The following is a 19,278-nucleotide window of genomic DNA, read 5'->3' on the forward strand; positions in this document are numbered from 1 at the left end:
CTGCCCCTCCCCCTAGGAGCCAGAAGGATATGCTGGTCGCTTCCCAGGAGTCACCTGAGGTAAGCGCCACCCAGAGTCTGCACCCCCTCAGCCCCTCCCACACCCCAACCCCCTGCCCCAGCCCTGAGCACTCTCGCACACTCCATACCCCTCAGCCCCAGCCTGGAGACCCCTCCTGCACCCCAAGCCCCTCATCTTCAGACCCACCTCAGACCCACATCCGTAGTTGGAGCCCTCACCTCCCTCCTGCACCTCAAACCCCTCATCCCCAGCCCTACTTCTGACCCACACCCCTAGCCAGAGCCCTCAGCCCCCCTCGCACTCCTAATCCCTCAGCCCCAGCCCAGAGCCCCTACCCCCAGCCGGAGCCCTCACCCCCTCCCGCACCTCAGCCCCCAGTCCAGAGCCCCATCCTGTACCCTGAACCCCTCATTTCTGGCCTCACCCCAACCCCCTTCCCCAGCCTGGTGAAAATGAGCTAGTGAGTGAGGGTGGGGACAGCGAGTGATGGATGGAATGAGTTGGGGTAAGGCCTCAGAGAATGGGAGAGGCCTTTGGAAGGGACGGAGCAAGGGTGTTAGGTTTTCTGCAGTTAGAAAATTAGCAACCCTAATGTTAACCAATTTGAAAAAGTAATAAACTGTAATGTGTCAGCACTCAAAGATGTCTAACCTATACAACTCAATTGTGGAAGAATGATAGATTCAGGAAGCAAGAAGTGGAGCACAAAGGAGCTGCTTCTGTCCCCCTGTGTTTTCTGTAGTCACAGCTTCATGCCAGCAACCCAGAAATGTGAGAAAGGTGCTTGGTTTGACAAGAGAAGACTCTTTAAAGCTGCCATTTCCTGATCACTGCATGATGTCCCACTCACACTACCATCCATCTAACTGATTTACATACTTGTCTCCCGGCACTGCCTGCAGAGAGGTATTTTCAGTTGCAGTAAACTGTAATGAATAAGGATTTTGGAGGCAGCAATTTTAAATCTGATTCATTCTATCCCTTTTATAGATTTTAATGTAACTCAGCATTTTTCTTATTTAGGAGTAAAGTAAAAAGTCTTTCTGATTTACATAACAATAATAAGTAAAGCTTCCTTTTTCTTAGCTCAAAAGAAGAAAGCTAGTACAATTGTGATGGATGATAATCGAGGTGGAAGCCTACAAATGGAATCATCCTTACCCATTAAATCATTCTCTCTTGAAAGAGATTTACTCAGAACATTAGCAGAAATAAGATTCATTAATGCAGAGGTTGGTAAATGCTACAGCTGTAATATTCATTTTTTGTGTCCTCCATCCTTGGCTTTATCTATAGTGCTGGTATACATTCATCTTAAGGAATGATGTGCCAAATATTAGAGATTGTAAACAATAACTAATGTGTTTGCAGAGCAACTAAAAAAAATTAGTTTCATGAAGCTAATGTCTAAGAAGTTTCCATTTAAAGTAAGTATACTAATGTTTTCCGTGTCAGTACAGATAATGTATTTCTCAGTGAATTTATTGCAAATGTTTGACAACTGCCCATAGAGCCCTGGAGTTTTAAAATTTCACTGAGATAAGGTGTGGTGGTTGGTTTTTTTTACAGGAATTATGTTAAATTCATTGTCAGGTTATAAGGAATTTGAAGGACTATATTTAATATATTTTGTGATAAATTGCTATATGCCTAGACAGTATTTGACAAAATTGTGCAGCTAATATTTTCTTGTAGAATTGAGACTGTGACTTGAGCAGAAGCCAGTCTCTATTTTCAATGTGATATGGTTTGATGAAATTGCAGTTTCGTATATATGTTTTCTATATATATTTCTAGGTGACTATTCATTTGTTAAGATTGGAGGGTGTTCAGCTGAATGACCATGCTGTTCCGCCTGAAGATACAAGCCAGCATCCCACAGGATATATTTCCAAACTTCCTGAACATGATCCAGATTGGATAACATACAGGTGTTTTTCTTTAATCTGTACCAAACCCTGGGGCCTTTGGCAAATTCTGTTTGATGATCACACCATGAAGATATTTTCAAAAGTTGTTACTTCTTAAAATAAAATCCATTGTTATCAAATGGTTCATTTTCAAAGGCATGGATTCTAGTGGGAAAAGAGAGAAACTAAAGGAAAAGGTTTTAAGTGGCAGTTTCTGAGTTGGCTCCATTATGGAATAGCTACTGGCATACACTCTTGCAATGAACATTTTAACTGTCAGACCTAAGAAGCTTATAGCCACACAAAAACTCTTTAAAGCTAAGGTTAACTGTGCTGTCCATTTAAAAAAAAAATAGGATTTCATAGTTTAAAAAAAACATAATTGCCAAAACTCAGAAAATTTTCTGTTCAAATTCCAAAACCAATGTATTCCATTCTGTCTTTTTCTGTACAATGCCCGTCACTGTAATAATATCTGAGCATCTATGTAAATACATAATAAATGACTTAAGTTGGAAAAACTTCCTCTCTATTCCCTCCATCCAAAGGGAGTGAAATGAAGAGAAATTAATTTCAGGTTTCTTTTTTTCTCCCACCTCCATAAATGCTATTAAGTTATTTGTTTCTGTTTAAAATCAAGGGAGAAAGGGATCTATGTAGTAAATTTTACCTTTGGAACTGAAGTCCTTTCAAGGAGATTATAATGTTCCTGAAGGCCACCTCTAATAACTTGTAAGTTGGCATTCAAACTTGGGGAAAAACAAAAACAAAAAAGTGTATGCTCATACTCACTGAGAATTAATGAAAAAAAGACATGGAATTTCTTAAAATAGGATGGTACTGAATTATGATTAGACATTAAAAAGGATCAAAATCAAAGTGAAAAAAATATCTTTTTTTTTTAATTCTTGCCTCAGAAATAGATGTCTGCTTAACATCAAACTTTAAAAGAAAAGTTCACCTCTGGGCATAAATTACACAAGAGAAATTGTCTGTAAAGCAGATTTTTTTTTTCATATTTTTAGAGGGGGTTGTGTGGGGAAACATTTATCATCTTTTTTAAAATGGAACTTTGACCATGGCATTACTATCATGACGCCATAATGAAGGAATGGGTACTGAGGTAAAAAACAAGACAACCTTTCTTAGGTATGTTTGAAGTTCCTTGAGATCCTCAGATGGAAAGCTCTGTAGAAGTTAAGATTATCATCATCATTCATTATAATATATTAATATATAATGCTGAAAGTTTTAGGCTGAGGGACAGTAATTTCCACTACAAATTTTATATATTTATACTCTGAAAAACTGAGAGTGAAGAGTAACCATTTCCTAGCAAGTATATATATATCCCTGAGTAAATTCTCTTCTTCCCTTCATTTCCTTCCCTCTCTTCTGTTTCTGTTCTCTTTTAAATAATAAAATTGGAGGGACACATTGACCCTTTATACCGGGGTGGGCAAACTTTTTGGCCCTGAGGGCCACATCGGGGTTCCAAAACTGTATGGAGGGCCAGATAGGGAAGGCTATGCCTCCCCTAACCCTATCCTCCACCTCCCACTTCCCACCCCCTGACTGTCCCCCCAAGAACCCCAACCCATCCAACCCCCCCAACTCCTTGTCCCCGACCACCCGCACCTGGGACCCCCTGCCCCTAACCACTCCACCGGGACCCCACCCCCTATCCAACCTCCCACGCTCCCTGACTGCCCCAACCCCTATCTAAACCCCCAACCACTATCCAAACCCCCCTCTAAAGCCCCTTTCAGAATACAGCCCTGCGAACATGGGCAGAGGACTCGGGAGGAGCAAGGGCAGCTACGCAGCCAGAGAGAAGTTGCGGTTTCCCCTTTAAAGCTCCGCTTCTCTCCGGCCATCTGCACGGCTGCCTGGTGCTCCTCCTGAGTCCTCCACCCGCGTTCACCACACTTCTGCCATCCGCACTGCCCGCCTGCTCCCCTGAGGTTGCAGGTGAGCCTCCCTTCCTGCTGTCCCTTGCCCCCACAGTGCAGCCCCTCCTGCACTGGTGGCACGGCGCGCTGAGGCTGCGTGGGAGGGGGAATATCAGGGGAGGGGCCGGGAGGTTAGCCTCCCTGGCTGGGAGCTCAAGGGCCGGGCAGGATGGTTCCTTAGGCCAGATGTGGCCCAGGGGCCATAGTTTGTCCACCTCTGCTTTAGACTGATAATTTGCTGCCGAAATTATGGTTTCCTGTTGAGTATCTGAAATCACTGTCTTTGATGTACCAATATGCCGCAAGATCCTTTGTGCTGGCTGCTGTTGAACATGAAAGGAGAAGATGCAGTAGTCAGCTGAAAGGATGCGGAGGTACATCATGACCCTGAGAATACCAGTACTTGTTGCAACTTAGTGGTACGAACAAGTTGAGTACAGTACGTTAGCCCTTTCTAAAAAGCAATGGAGGGAGGAAAAGGGATTTTGAGACAGGTTTACTGTTGCCATCCTGCTTTTATCTCTGCCTTTATCTCCCTGCTTTTATCTCTAATTCTCTTCCCTGCTCCAATCACAGGTTAGAGCAGCCCAGGGGATGATCCAATGTGCCAGCTGACTATCGTCCGCAGGGAACAATTCACCAGTTGAGGAATGCTTCAGCCATACTAACTCTCCACCTCTCTTTGGTCACTTCATGCCCATTCATACCCCCTTCTCCTATAGTTTTTGGGAGAGAGACTTAGGAGCTCTGTTGGATGTATGCTTGATGGGGGCCTATGGCCAGTCTCTACTCCCTTTACACTGTCTGAGCAATGCACAAGGAGTAGAGGACAGCAGAAAATCTGCTTTTATTTTTGATACTGGTGAATATTTAAAAATATTTTGACTACTGTGCAGATTTGGAAAGAGGCCAGTAATAGGGGACACAGGAGACCTGATTCTCTTCCAAGATCTGCCACTAACCGCTGTGTGACCTTGGGCAAGTTAATGCATCTCTCTGTGTACCATCCCACCATTTGTCTGTTTTGTGTAATTATATTATTGCAGAAGGGACTGTGTCTTACACTGTCTGTCTATACTAGCATAGTAAAACCCTGATTTCAGTTGGGGGCTGTAGGCATTGCAGTAATACAGTTAACAACAATGAAATGTTTTGGTCAGATGAATGAAGCAATCAGATTCCATGTGGCCATGTAAGGCTGTATAAAAATGTTAGCTGTATTTTGAGTTATGCTGCCTTGAGATTAATAAGTGGAGTGTGCATCCTCAAAACTGATTTTATAGTTAAAAGATTTGTTTTATTATTGTATTACCGTGAAGCACTTGGGGGAAAATGACAGGTTTCAGAGTAGCAGCCGTGTTAGTCTGTATTCGCAAAAAGAAAAGGAGTACTTGTGGCACCTTAGACTAATAAATTTGCCACAAGTACTCCTTTTCTTTTTTGGGGAAAATGTTATCTTAATTAAAAATGAAGCAAAGAATTCCAAACACCTGGGGATATTTTAGAAGGCATGGAGACATGCATTTGTTAAATAAAAAATACATTTGATGCATGGGACATGACATTGTGAACCCCTGCCACTGAAAATACTGCTTGGAAGTTCCTGGCACCATGTATCAGGTTTGCAGCAGGAAGGTCAGAGTGGCTCAGCAATATTTCATGTAGTGGAGGGACACTCTCAGTTCAGATAAATTAGCATAGACCCTGAAGAAGCTAAAGTATGTGGTGGGTCCTTATTAAAATAATTAGGGCATCCTCTGGCCGTCTTTATTCAATATGCTCTCAGGAAAAGCTTTCATTAAAGAAGGATCTAAAAAGAAATAATTAAAGACACATCAACTAAGGGATGCTAATACTTCTACTCACATTCAATTTCATCATGATTTGAAGCTTAAAGTCTCTATGATTAGACAATGCTTCCTCCAGTATAAAAAGTTGCTGTTCTACTTTTAGGAGTGTATGCGCCTTGGTGCCACAAGATTGCAACTAGAAAGTAAAAAGAAAAGGAGTACTTGTGGCACCTTAGAGACTAACCAGTTTATTTGAGCATGAGCTTTCGTGAGCTACAGCTCACTTCATCGGATTCAAGCTCATGCTCAAATAAATTGGTTAGTCTCTAAGGTGCCACAAGTACTCCTTTTCTTTTTGCGAATACAGACTAACACGGCTGTTACTCTGAAACTAGAAAGTAGTGAGCATTTGGCTACATGTAGAGCCCATCAGGGATTCGAGTGTTTCGTGAGAGGGACTGTGTCCCAAACCAGCCTTAGTTCCTTTCCTGTGTCATAGGCAATATGTGTCAGAAACATCTTCTTTACATCAGTTGTATTGACCTTGAACTCATCTATCCCTCTCCTTTTGTTATTTTGAGGATACTTGTGTTTATACTGTAATTTTTAGTCTACTATACAAAGAATTATTTTTAGAAGTATGCTGATGCAGATTCCAAACTGCTTGCTAACTGTGCTGCTGCAGAATTCTCGACAGTCTTCTTCATGTTATCAAGTGATTTTGGACTATTCCCCTCTGTGGAGTTCTAGGGTTCCAAGCTAGTTTTACATCAATTCCTTTACTTCTCATTTTCAATCAACTATGTGGCACGAGGGGAAAAAAAAGCAATTTAAAGATGTGAGATGTGGCACCAAAATGTCCTTGACGGTTCCAGACATATGCTGAGCAGTTAAGCTTTTTCACCCCACTGTCCCCAGACCAGTGACACTAGAAGTAGTGGGAGAATGTTTTCCTAGGCAGCAAGCACTTAGCTATGTACGACACCTGTCAGAAGGATGTGCTTCCATGCATGTGCTCAACATAGACGGAACAGTAATTATGAGCCTGCTGTATAGAAAGTACAATAGTTATGGACTTGATGCAGAAATTACTGGATTGATTCTATGATTTGTATTATGGAGGAGGTCAAGACAGATTATCATAATGGTCCCTTGTGGTCATAAAAATCTATGAATTCTTGATACATGTGCAGCATTGGGGTGCCCTCCTGTGCACTTTAACCTAACTATCCAGATAGGCAAGCTAGGAATGTGCTGCAAAATTAAATGGACACTAAAAATCTATATTCAATTATAGTTTTAACCTGAAGTTTGTAATGAGCTCTGGGACTGAGACATGGACTCATGGACACTTTATAAGGTGCCCTGGGGATAAGACATTAGATTTGGATTATTGAACACACTATTTGCATTATTTTGGATGACAGTGTTTTAGCGTTCTGGAGACTGATGTTCCTTATGTTGATTTTCCTTCTTCTCTCTTCCCCCCATCTATTTCATAGTTAAAAAACAAACAAACAATTAGAAAATTCCATACAAAATACTGTGTTTAAAAAATGGTTGCTGGGTCAAGCAAGAGTGCTTGTAAATTCTAGTTCTTAGAATATATTCGTTTTGGTTTTGTAGTTTTGGAATAATAGCTACTTAATATTAATTTTATAGTATCTGGATAGACCACTTATCCCAATATGCTATGGAAAACTTTCTGCGGGCTGCAGAAATGGGAGAAGAGTTAAATGAGGCCTGGATTGTTCACAACACAGTGGTGTATGTCTTAAATCACAATAAACATCTTATAGCTTCAGGAAGACAGCGAGAGATTGTTGAGTCCCTGCAGAGTCTTCTCAGTGCAATCAAGAATACTGGACACAGTGGGTAAGTATGATGGTTGAGTTTGATTATTACCTTTCTCTTTTCTATTAAGCCTTTTATGAAGCTAAAAATAAATTCTAAAAATATTTTTTCACTAATCATAAATCACTTTTTCATTGTGCCATATTCCAATAGCACTAAAGAAATGTTGTTAGTGTTTTATTTGATTTGTGCATGGATATTTGAGATGGTATAGTGGATTAGTTGGTTTAAAATGAAGTTCCCCAGTCTAACACTGCATGATATTCACTCTGCCCTGTCTAAACCTTATTAAAGAGTGACTATACAAAGCTGATCTGGTCTTTTTAGTTTGGAGTGGCAGCAGGGCTTCTGTGGCTAATCAAAAGGAAAAGCTTACTCTGCACACTGTCTTGCCAAAGCAGGGTGCCCTGAAATGTATTCACTTGATGTCCATCTCTTTCAAATTTAATGCATTATATTTGTTGTAAATGTTTAATAATCAAAGCAAGTGTGGTCTATTAATTTTTATGAATGTAAAAGCTTTGTAAAATTTAAAGCGGGGGGAGGGAAAGAAAGTAAAAGGAAAACACACAGTAGTTGGTTGCAGTCCAGGGGATATCCATAAACCTGTAACTGCCATTAAATCATCACTAAAGTCTGAATAATTAGTATCAGTAAAGATCCAAGTCAGGCTTCACTGAACATGATAAGGAGAGGAATGCAGTGTAGGAATATCTTCTCTTATAAGATCTGGTATAAAGAATCCCATCTTGCCTCTGAAATTGAAAACTCATGAATGGGAACAAAAAGTTAGTACAATAGCTTTAATCACTATCTCTTTGCAAAAATGTGTTAACTCTAACTTGTACCGTATGTAGTTGCCATTCTTAGTTTTGAGCTAATCACTTAGAATCTTGGAGACCCAGAAGAAAGTTTTTCAATAAAAACAAACAGGTATTGTTGATACTGATATGGAGGAAGTGAGGATGCTGTTGATTATCGGAGAGATGGAATTTTGGATGAGGAATATGGCAATACCAGTACTGCTAGCATTTAGGAAGAATGCAACAGTGATGATGGGGACTCCATCACTGACAGTGGCAATACTTTATTAAACCACAGGTGGCAGAAAAAAAAGGATGCCTGACTTATGGCAAAAAGTCAAATAAAAAAATTAAACTCCATTTACTACTTCTGGTACTCACTTTCTACAATATGTGCCTTAATATTGTTTCCAGTAGTCTACACAGAAGAACATTTTTTTCTCAGATTAGAGTACGCCAAGGAAGCAGTAATCATCTTTTGTTCTGGAGTCACCTTTGCCAGGACCTCATGTAGTTATGTAAAATGCACATTAACGGGGAAAGAAAAGTTAATAATAGGGGCACCACAGCTACTGTGAGATCTGTGCTTTACCAGAAGGAATATCTGCTATAGCTGTTGTTAATTGCAACTCAACAATTGATTGTTGTAGAAATTAATGCAATGTTACAAATAAAGAAGTGTGATTTCACATAAGAGGAGTTGACATAAGAGTGTTTTTGTGCAAATACTCTTATTAATACAAGTGAGAGCGTAGAGGAGTAATAAAAATCTTGAACTGATACATAGACAAAAGGTTTCATAAATAGAATATTTTCCAGGAAGCAATGGCAGATCTTAATGTAGAACACCTTGGAAAAGGACATTATGAAAAACCATGAAGGCTAAATTTAGCTAAGCTTAACTTTGGTATATTTTAACTTTTTCTCCAATGTGAAAGTGTTTCTTTAAGGTTATTTTGCAAATGTTTCATAAGTTTGCTTTCCAAGGGAAACTTAGAATTTAGAGAAGTGTTAATCATCTTTCTGTGCCATCTTTATTTTACTCTAAGGAGATGTTTCTTACACTTCGTCTTTTTGTTTTGTCTTTCAGAAATACTGTTGTTTTGGTGATGTTATGTAATGCTTTGGCTCGAGGCCTAATTCTTTGTTGGATTCCAAAATCAGTTTTGAAAACTGATGAGAAGAAAAAGATAGATGCAGCAACAGACAAAAGTAAAAGGTCCTCAATAAAGGGGCTTGAAAAAACAAACAGTGTCCAACCTTTGTCAGTGGATCCAAATGGACTCCCTGATATTAAAGCGGCCTTAGAGGTACAAAGTTCTCATTGCTCTGTTTCCTATCAAACCACTATATTTGGAGGGGGAAAAAACCTCTCCCCACCATACACACACACAAGTACACACTCACAGCTCAAGTTGGAAAATTAGAGCCTTTATCCTTTAACTCAGTTGCCTCATAGAGATGTTAGACAGATAGATATGCGGTATTCTCAGCATACCCTCTGAGGAATGCATTGTATTCATAACAAGTGCTGGGCTATGGATTCATGTTCTAAGTTTAATTTTATTCTTGGATTTTAGGTTTGTGAATTTGCCCTGAATTTGACAAATAGAAACATACCTAATGAACTGGTACCTATTGCTGTACGACAACAGATCATTGCTACCTGGGTGAAAGCAAAACAGTTACTTCAGCAACAAATTGGGCATAAACTTGGAACTGATGATGAGGTATAGATTCTGTGAAATCATATGTGAAAAATGAATACATATAACATACTTAACTATGGAAAATATGAGAATATGTACACTTTTTGAATGCAATATGGAAAATAAGATTTGGTTGTTCCAATCAACACATTACAAAGGACAACTAGTTTTTTGCATGGGGTGTAGAAATGACTCTCTTGAGTTTATTTTATTTCTACCTTCCGTTTTTAGCTACAAGAAATAAATAGCGGTAACTGTCATATGATGACATCATAACTATACCATCTTTTAAAGATATACATTTATAGAGTTATAAAATGCTAAGAGACCTCAAGCATATTTCAATAAACATATAATATTGATATTTGCATTATATAAGTAAGAATATTATTATTAATTTGAATTATATTATTAATTTGAATTTTTGTTCTTGCTGGTGTATTTCAATGGGAATGCCTGTTTTAAATAAAAACATAAAAATAAAATATATCTAATAAAACCATGATCTCAGAATTTTGTAGCATATATATGTATATATATTCATTGTATAGTTGCTATTCTCTTTCATATTGAAACTATTGGAGTTTTGATTTGACAGGAGTTATGAATGAAATTAAATGTATAAAAACTATAAAAATTTACATTTTAGGAACACAGTAAAAAACAGGTGAACAGTTTTTCTTTTAGCTAAATGACCCTTTAATGCCAATGAGAGTTCTACATATATATTCCCAAACATAGTTAAAATATATCCTTTGTCTAATTAATGAATTTACATTATTTTATAATGTTTATATCTGCATAAAGTTTGGAATAAATGTGAAATTGCTTGCTTCTCAGACTGGCGAGGGACAAAATCCAATCACAAAAGTTCTTGTTGCTTTGGAAATGTACTCATGTAATGGCTTGGGGCTCATGGACTTTATTGTTCCCAGTTTGTCTCAGGTATTTAGCTTTATTTTACTAGGTTTTTCTTGTGATAATATGTATGTCTACATACTGTAGATGTTGCTGGTATCTTTCTGTAATCTCTGTTTTGCATAGTTGGATACAAAATTATTTCTGTTAGAGAGCTATACTGTTTTTTATTTTCTTTTAAAACTTTTTAAAGTTAAGGTAATGATCACAACAATTAGTAAATTGACATCCCTGGAGATTAAATCTCTACATTTAACCACAAAATGGGTACAATAAAATAGTGGGAGTGCAAGATTCCCCCTGATATTCTACCAAGTTGTGCTGGGAGCTGCCAGATTCTGGTAAAGTTGCATTCAACATCAGACCACACTTCTGGCCTCTCATCTCTGTGGCAAAGATGACAACTTAACAGATGCTCTGTGCTGAAAATACTGTACAAAAACCCAAACCAACACATACCTCAAGCATTCTCTAGTCACTTCTTGAGGTCTTGAGAGTGGGGCATAAATAGAACCTGTGGCCATTTAAGGGAACATGAAGAGGTTTTCATTATTTGTGTCTCAGGAAGGCAGTAATGCATCACTATCCACAATTTCTTTAGTATGTGACTATTTGTTTTGGGGCAGATTTTGCCACCATTATTCATGTTGATTAGTGCCATTCTCCAAATGTAACCCCATTGAGTTACTAAGCATGAGTCAGGGTGACAGAATCTGGCCTATATCCCAAGATGTCAAAGTTGTCTTTGAGTTCTGTCAGTCTATTTTGTAGTCATATCTGTATACCATCCACAGTACAGGGTATCAGCTGTATCCCCCAGTTTCAGGGCAGGGCTATACTCCCCCTCCATGGTCCACCAAGGGCACTGACTTCAGGCTTCTGGCTCTCAGCAATTACCTCTTTTGGTGGAAACTCACATCTCTCTCCCTCCTGACCAGGGACTTAAAGGTGGCACAGTTCCCTGCTGTACACTTGGATATCCCCACCAAGCCAGATTGCCCAAAAGGCCTGTGCCTTCACTTTGCTTTCCCTTGGAGGGCTATGACTAGTGTATTCCCTCCAGTTTTAAGCTCCTTATAAGCAAACACATTTATCCTTGAGGTAGAAGCATTACATAGAAAACATATTAAAAAAGAAAAACTACATTCATGCTAAAAAGCTTACCAGAGGTCACCCTCAGTTCCAACCTCTTGCTCTTGTAAGTTTCAGGCTTTTAAAAACCACAAGTGGATATTAGTACATATCCATCTTAGAACCAGAACCCAGACTGGGCAGATCAGCCATTTTTTTTATACAGCTTGAGCCTTTAATCGTGGCCTTGTGTAACAGGTAATTGGCAGACAAACCCTCTTCTCAGGTCATAGCTTCAAAAGTCTTGATTTTTGTATAACGAGAGTTGGGAAATTTTGCATTATCCTTGCTGTAGGGTTTGCCCAGGAAATCCAATTAACACTTATTGTCCCAAAGTTCGTACATGTCTAGCACATTTTCAGTGTAGTCATTTAAATTCCCAAATCTCACAACTACCCCCAGAGAGGTTACACATGATCACAGCCCACAATAATATATAAACTTAGTACAGTAAGGTCTTCTAAGGATACCATGAGAAATTAAGAACATAAGAATGGCCATACTGTGTCAGACCAATGGTCCATTTAGCCCAGTATCCTGTCTTCTGACAGTGGCCATTGCCAGACGCTTCAGAGATAATGAACAGAACAGGACAATGTTGAGTAATCCATCACCTGTTATCTAGTCCCAGCGTTTGGCAGTTGTAAGTTTAGGGACACCTGGAACATGAGGTTGCGTCCCTGAGCATCTTGGCTAATAGCTGTTTATAGAGATATCCTCCAGGAACTTACCTCATTTTTTTAACCTAATTTTTTTTATCTTTCACAAGATCCCTTGGCAGTGAGTTCCAGAAGTTGACTGTTGTATGAAGAAATACTTCCTTTTGTTTGTTTTAAACCAGTTGCCTATTAATTTCATTTGGTGACCCTTAGTGCTTGTATTATGGAAAGGGATAAATAACACTTTTCTATTCACTTTCTCCACACCAGTCATGATTTTATAGACCGCTGTCATATCCCCTCTGAGTTGTCTCTTTTCAAAGCTGAACAGTCCCAGTCTTTTTTTGTCTCTCCTTGTATGGAAGGTGTTCCATATCCCTAATCATTCCCGTTGCCGCTCTCTATACCTCTTCCAATTCTAATATATCTATTTTGAGATGAGGCGACCAGAATTGTATGCAGTATTCATAGTGTGGGTGTACCATGGATTTATACAGTGGCTTTATGATATTTTCTGCCTTATTATCTATCCCTTTCCTAATGGTTCCTAACTGTTAGCTTTTTTGACTGCTGCTGCACATTGAGCGGATGTATTCAGAGAACTATTCATGACTTCAAGATCTCTTTGAGTGGTAACAGATCATTTAGACCCTATAGTTTTGTATGTGTAGTTTGAATTACGTTTTTCAATGCGCATTGCTTTGCACTTATCAGCACTGAATTACATTTGTCATTTTGTCACGCAGTCACCCAGCTAGGTGAGATTCCTTTGTGAGTCTTTGCAGTCATCTTAGGACTTAACTATCTTGAGGAATTTTGCATCATTTGCAAATTTTGCCACCTCACTATTCAGCCCTTTTTCCAGATCATTTTATGAACATGTTGAACAACACAGGTGCCTGTACAGAACCTTGGGAGACCCTTATGTTTACCACTCTCCATTGTGAAAACTGAAAACTACCCTTTGTTTCCTGTCTTCTAACGAGTTGTTGATCCATCTGAGGACCTTCCCTCTTATCCCATACTGTTTAGTTTGCTAAAGAGCCTTTGGTGTGGGACCTTGTCAAAGGCTTTCTGAAGGTCCACGTACGCTATGTCAACTGGATCACCCCTATCCACATGCTTGTTGACTCCCTCAGAGAATTCTAATAGATTGGTGAGGCATGATTTCCCATTACAAAAGCCATGTTAACTCTATCCCAACATATCATGTTTGTGTGTGTCTGATAATATTGTTCTTTACTATAGTTTCATCCAGTTTGCCTGGTACTGAAGTTATTCTGACCAGCCTGTAATTGTGTGGCTTTTTAAAAAAATTAACATTACATTAGGTACCCTCCTGTCATTTGGCACAGTGGGTGATTTAAGTGATAGGTTATGTACCACAGTTAGTAGTTCTGTTAGTAGAGTTCAGAACTCTTCAGTGAATATCATCTTGTCCTGGTGATGTATTGCTCTTTAATTTATCATGTTTTTCCAAAACCTCCTGTACGTCTCAGTCTGGAACAGTTCCTCAGATTTGTCACTTAAAAAACCTGATTGTTTTACTTAAAACAGTCTTTGCTATTAGTTTTTGTGTTCATAGCCAGTTGCTCTTCAACTGTCCCTAAAGATTGGATTCTTAGTAGGCATAAGTCTCCACAGAGTTCATGAGATCTAGGTCTTGATGGCTGAGCTCGCGTACCCAGTTTCATAAACTAAAATGATGCTGCAACCCCCCAAAATCCTGACTAAATTTCCCCTGTACCAATCCACCAACCAACTCAGTAATTTTCACTAAGCTTTACTCAAATACCAGGGAATTCAGGTTACATGGTCTGTATGTTAAGAAGACCCTTAGCTACTATCTAGACATATAACTAAGCCTATATATAAGTATCCTTGCTGTTTGCAGAAATGTTGCACACCATTAACTATAGTTCTTTGAGTAAATTGTCCCACAGATCCTCAGGGCCAGCTTAAAGATTCAAATGATAATTTTGTTAGTTTCAGAAACAGAATATAATGTTGAATGCACCATTTTTAAAATCTGACTCCTCTTATTTGGCTCTAATAGAGGTTTCAGTAGGTGAAAGAATTAAAAATAAAGTTGGAAACCTCAGTCCTTCTGTTTGGCATTCAGCACCAAGCCCCAATACACGTCTTCTTTTTAGAAGATTCTGACTCAATGTATGGATTGCAGGCATATGCCAAGAGTAGGAATCTATGCCAACATGCATCCGACGAAGTGGGTATTCACCCACAAAAGCTTATGCTCCAATACGTCTGTTAGTCTATAAGGTGCCACAGGACTCTTTGCCACTTTTACAGATCCAGACTAACACGGCTACCCCTCTGATACTATGCCAACAGTGTTCTTCAAGAACTATAGTCATCATAAATAACTTTTCTTTCCCAATTCTAATTCTGTAGGTCACATTCCATATTTTTCTTTGCCTGTAATTAGTAACTTTTTGTTTGTGTTGTGAACACAGTGTGTTTGATATTATACAAGATGCAAAGATAGGCTGTGTTCCAAAGATTTTGCAATCTAAAAGACCAACAAAGAGAAGATGGGATAACTTTAAATTACTGTATATACATTTTTTAAAAGTTTGTGTTTGTGGGAATCAGGATGATTTGAATCAAAAAGGGTGGTGGGTCTGCAAACTGCTATTTGAATCAGGGCTTATCTTCTACACTGATAGTGAGAAAGTCATATCATATATGGGGCAGTACGAAGTGAAGGACAGAAATAGAATTATGTAATCATACCTTTATATATGTTGTTTTCTTTGAATCTTTACAAAGTTGTTGCATAACTTATAAAATATTTAATATATCCTTGCATACTGTGTATGAAAAGTGATTGACAATCAAAATTAGAGCATAAGAGAACATATTTCTTTTGCTATTATTTGCAGTTGGTGAAAATGACTTTAGAATGCAACTGGTCAGATCCATTAGTGGAATTGCAGACATTGACACGACTTACAAATTTTGCGTATGCGTCACATGATCATGAAATAGTGATGACTTGTTCCCAAAGAACCTTACAACTAGATGATGCAGTTTTGTATGATACAGATGTGAAGAAACATGAAATGTAAGTATACAGAATTTTCCATGATTACATAAAATAACATCAAAGCATTCAGTAAGATACGTACATTTTTGTGATTATATAATCAAAATTGTTAGAGGTAAGGATCTGGTTTAAGGAGTAAAAAACTGTATTTAAGAGTAAAAGGTGAAACTTCCCTCTTACTCACTCTATTGTGGTTAGCAGTTCCAGCACCGTTTGAGCATTGAGGGCTAGATTATAACCTTACAATGCAGCCTGAGTAAGGAGCAATGCAGGAAGCAGATTGAGTGTCCTTGACTCAGTTCAAGAAAACATGTAAACACATGCTAAAGGCCCATTGAAGTAAATCATATGCTTAAAGTTAAGCATGTGCTCACCTAAATTAGGGCCTCTAACATTCACAATCTTGTTCCTGCTTTCACTTCATTCCAGGTGGAAGGTAATCTGTGCTAGCCCTTCTGGTGATGCAGGATTGTGTCCCTAACTGCACTGGGTTTGATGCATGGACTGAATTTACGCAGTTTGGAGGTGGTGCCAAGACTGCCCACATCTTTGCTCATCCATTCCCTGACCACTTCTGTGGGAGGAGGAGCCCGAGCCCAGTGGCAGCTACTCTTTCCCCACATGGGGGATGGAGATGGAGGTAGCCCATATAAGATGGGCTTTGTCATTTATGTTGCAGTACCTAGGTGCACTGAGACTGTTAACAAAGGAGTTGAAGTCTGAAAACTGGCTTCATATCTGGGATTAAGGCAACTTCCACACTAGATTGAGGATCTGCTGATACAGTCCTATCATCCAGAAAGGAAGATCCCCAGATGTATAAATGCAGCCCAAAAAGGAAATGTGTTTTGACCAAAAATGGATGAAATTAGCCCAGTTAATAATAATGTTTTTATACTGTCAGGGGAAAAGGTAATTCTGGATGGAAAATTTTGAGCATAATTAAATGCTGACATTAACCTTAACTGGAAAAACATGTGCTCTTTATCAGCTGCAGCCATTCACTAGGAAATTGACTTTCTACATTTTTTTCAAATCTTTCAGCAAAATGAGACATTCAAATAAATAGAGATCTTGAATATCATAGATAGAGAGCAGCTCTCTGAAGGCTTTTCAATTCATAAAACAATGAATGGATAAAATATTTTCATCTTTGACACACAACTTTAGTCCAGGATGTGTCAATTTCTCCCGTGTAAATGCAAACAATACTCATTTTTCATTTTGGTATGTTAAAGAGCAACATTAGGGTAAAATACGGCTTAAAGTTGCTTTGGTTTTCATTTTTTCAGTGTAAAAGTGAACAGTGGAACACTGGTAACCTCTAGTGGTCATAATCATTATTGCATAATAGTTTTTGCTCTAAAGGGTAGGTGCTAGGCCAGGTGGACCTGGTAATGCAATAAAAATAAGTTCACTTTGAAAATGTTTCTTTTTATTCTCTTCTATGCATACAGTTTGGTTTTTAAAAGTTTGCATAATATAGATACAACAGAATTTTTTTCCCTGCAAAAATACATATATTATCCTTTTTCTCTTAAAGCTTTGAGATCCAAATGTCTCAGAATGGAACATTTTTACATGATTTCTTTCTTTGCTTGAACTGACCTCTCTTTCAGTCCACCCCACCCTGAATAAATTCACAGGGAGAAGATCAGAAGTGGGCTCATCTGGAGCCTTGTACATAGTTCTATTGTTTAAAGTTGCTGCCTAAGTTTAAAGTTCTCACTAACAACTGTCAGTGTTTTTTAGAATCATAGAATGGTAGGACTGTAAGAGACCTCATCTAGTCCAGTCACATGCATGGCAGGACTAAGAATTACCTAGTCCATCCCTGACAGGTGTTTGTTTAACCTGCTCTTAAAAATCTCCAAATATTCAGATTCTACAACCTCACTAGGCAATTTATTCTAGTTCTTAACTGCCCTGACAGTTAGGAAGTTTCTCCTAATGTCCAACCTAAATCACCCTTGCTGCAATTTAAGGCCATTGCTTCTTGTCCTATCTTCAGAGGTTAAGGAACATAATTTTTCTCCCTCTTCCTTGTAACAACCTTTTATGTACTTGAAAACTGTTATCAGGTCCCCCCTCATTCTTCTCTTCTCCAAACTAAACAAACCCAATTTTTTCAATCTTCCCTCATAGGTCATGTCTTCTAGCCCTTTAATCACTTTTGATCTTTTTTGGACTTTCTCCAGTTTGTCCACATCTTTCTTGAAATGTGGTGCCCAGAACTGGACACAATACTCCAGTTGAGGCCTAATCAGAGAGGAGTAGAGCAGAAGAATTCCATCTTGTGTCTTGCTTACATCATTCCTGCGAATACATCCCAGAATGATGTTTGCTTTTTTTGCAACAGTGTTATACTGTTGACTCATATTTAGCTTGTGATCCATTATGACCCCTATATCCCGTTCCTCAGTACTCCTTCCTAGGCAGTCAATTCCCATTTTATATTATGCAGCCTTGGAAATACTTTGAAGTGGGAGGTCATAAAAGATTGTGGCCTAATCTTGGAGCCCCAGTAAAAGTCTGAATAGGGTTTTGCATTTGCGTGTGTGTGTGTGTATATAAAAAGAGAGAACAAGAGAGACAGAGAAAGCTGCATTAGTGTTAGGACATGTCTACATGTAGAGTGCTGCAGCGGCGCAGTATATCGATGCAGTTGCGCTACTGCCAGCATGTCTGGTGAAGATGGTCTATGCCAACAGGAGAAAGCTGTCCTGTCAGCACCTCCGTGAATGGCAGAAGCTATAGTGGTGGGAGAAGCTCTCCCACTGACATACCGCTGTGCACACAAGCGTTCATGTTGGTATAACATATATAGGGCCCTTCCAAATTCATGGCCAAGAAAAATGCGTCACGGACCGTGAAATCTGGCCTTCCCCTCTCCACCCCCCCATGAAATCTGGTCTTCCATGTGCTTTTACCTATACTATACAGATTTCATGGGGGAGACCAGTGTTTCTCAAACTGAGGGTCCTAGCCTTAACATATTTTATCTCTGTAATGTATCCCTAATATAATTACAGTATTATTTTACAGAACCAGAAAGGTAGAGTATAAAGTATAGAGTAATGTTTGAGTGAAGCTACACCGCATATTAGTTTCATAATTTGGTATCTGATTATAAAAAAAAGTTTTCAAATTTAGTTTTTAGTTTTGGTAGAAACTGAATAAATGTTTAAGTAGAGTCTGTAACACCACCATTTTGTAAAAGACAAACAGTCAATGGGAATGGATGCATTCTCACTCTGAAAGATTAGAACACATTGTGAATTATTTGTCTTTATGCAGGGATGATTACACAGCAAGACAAGAAATGTTAAGCACTGCTGCTTGTATACAGGGGAGGAGTATCATGGAAAATTTGGCTGGAAAAAAACATTTGCGCTTAGCAGCATCAAAAGCCTTTGTTCAAAGTGCAAGGTATGTTGTATTTTGATGGGGCTCAGCAGAATAAT

The 19,278-nt window shown here is 38.8% G+C and overlaps 1 protein-coding gene across 8 annotated transcripts in view; it reads left to right on the plus strand.

Moving 5' to 3' along the window:
* Positions 1-19,278, plus strand: part of CFAP46 (cilia and flagella associated protein 46) — a 141,270-nt gene that overhangs the window by 43,483 nt on the left and 78,509 nt on the right. For all 8 annotated transcript variants that reach the window (XR_014712519.1, XM_084635260.1, XM_084635258.1 and 5 more), the window contains exons 17-24: positions 1,108-1,253; positions 1,819-1,952; positions 7,336-7,548; positions 9,421-9,640; positions 9,911-10,060; positions 10,880-10,984; positions 15,651-15,832; positions 19,112-19,243. Coding sequence is in view for 7 of the 8 variants with exons in the window: in XM_084635260.1 (XP_084491386.1) it covers positions 1,108-1,253; positions 1,819-1,952; positions 7,336-7,548; positions 9,421-9,640; positions 9,911-10,060; positions 10,880-10,984; positions 15,651-15,832; positions 19,112-19,243 (1,282 nt within the window). In the remaining variant the exon portion in view is untranslated. The remainder of the gene's footprint in view (positions 1-1,107; positions 1,254-1,818; positions 1,953-7,335; positions 7,549-9,420; positions 9,641-9,910; positions 10,061-10,879; positions 10,985-15,650; positions 15,833-19,111; positions 19,244-19,278) is intronic.

Source organism: Lepidochelys olivacea (genome assembly GCF_965140295.1).
Source record: "Lepidochelys olivacea isolate rLepOli2 genome assembly, chromosome: 7".
NCBI classification, from domain to species: Eukaryota; Metazoa; Chordata; order Testudines; family Cheloniidae; genus Lepidochelys; species Lepidochelys olivacea.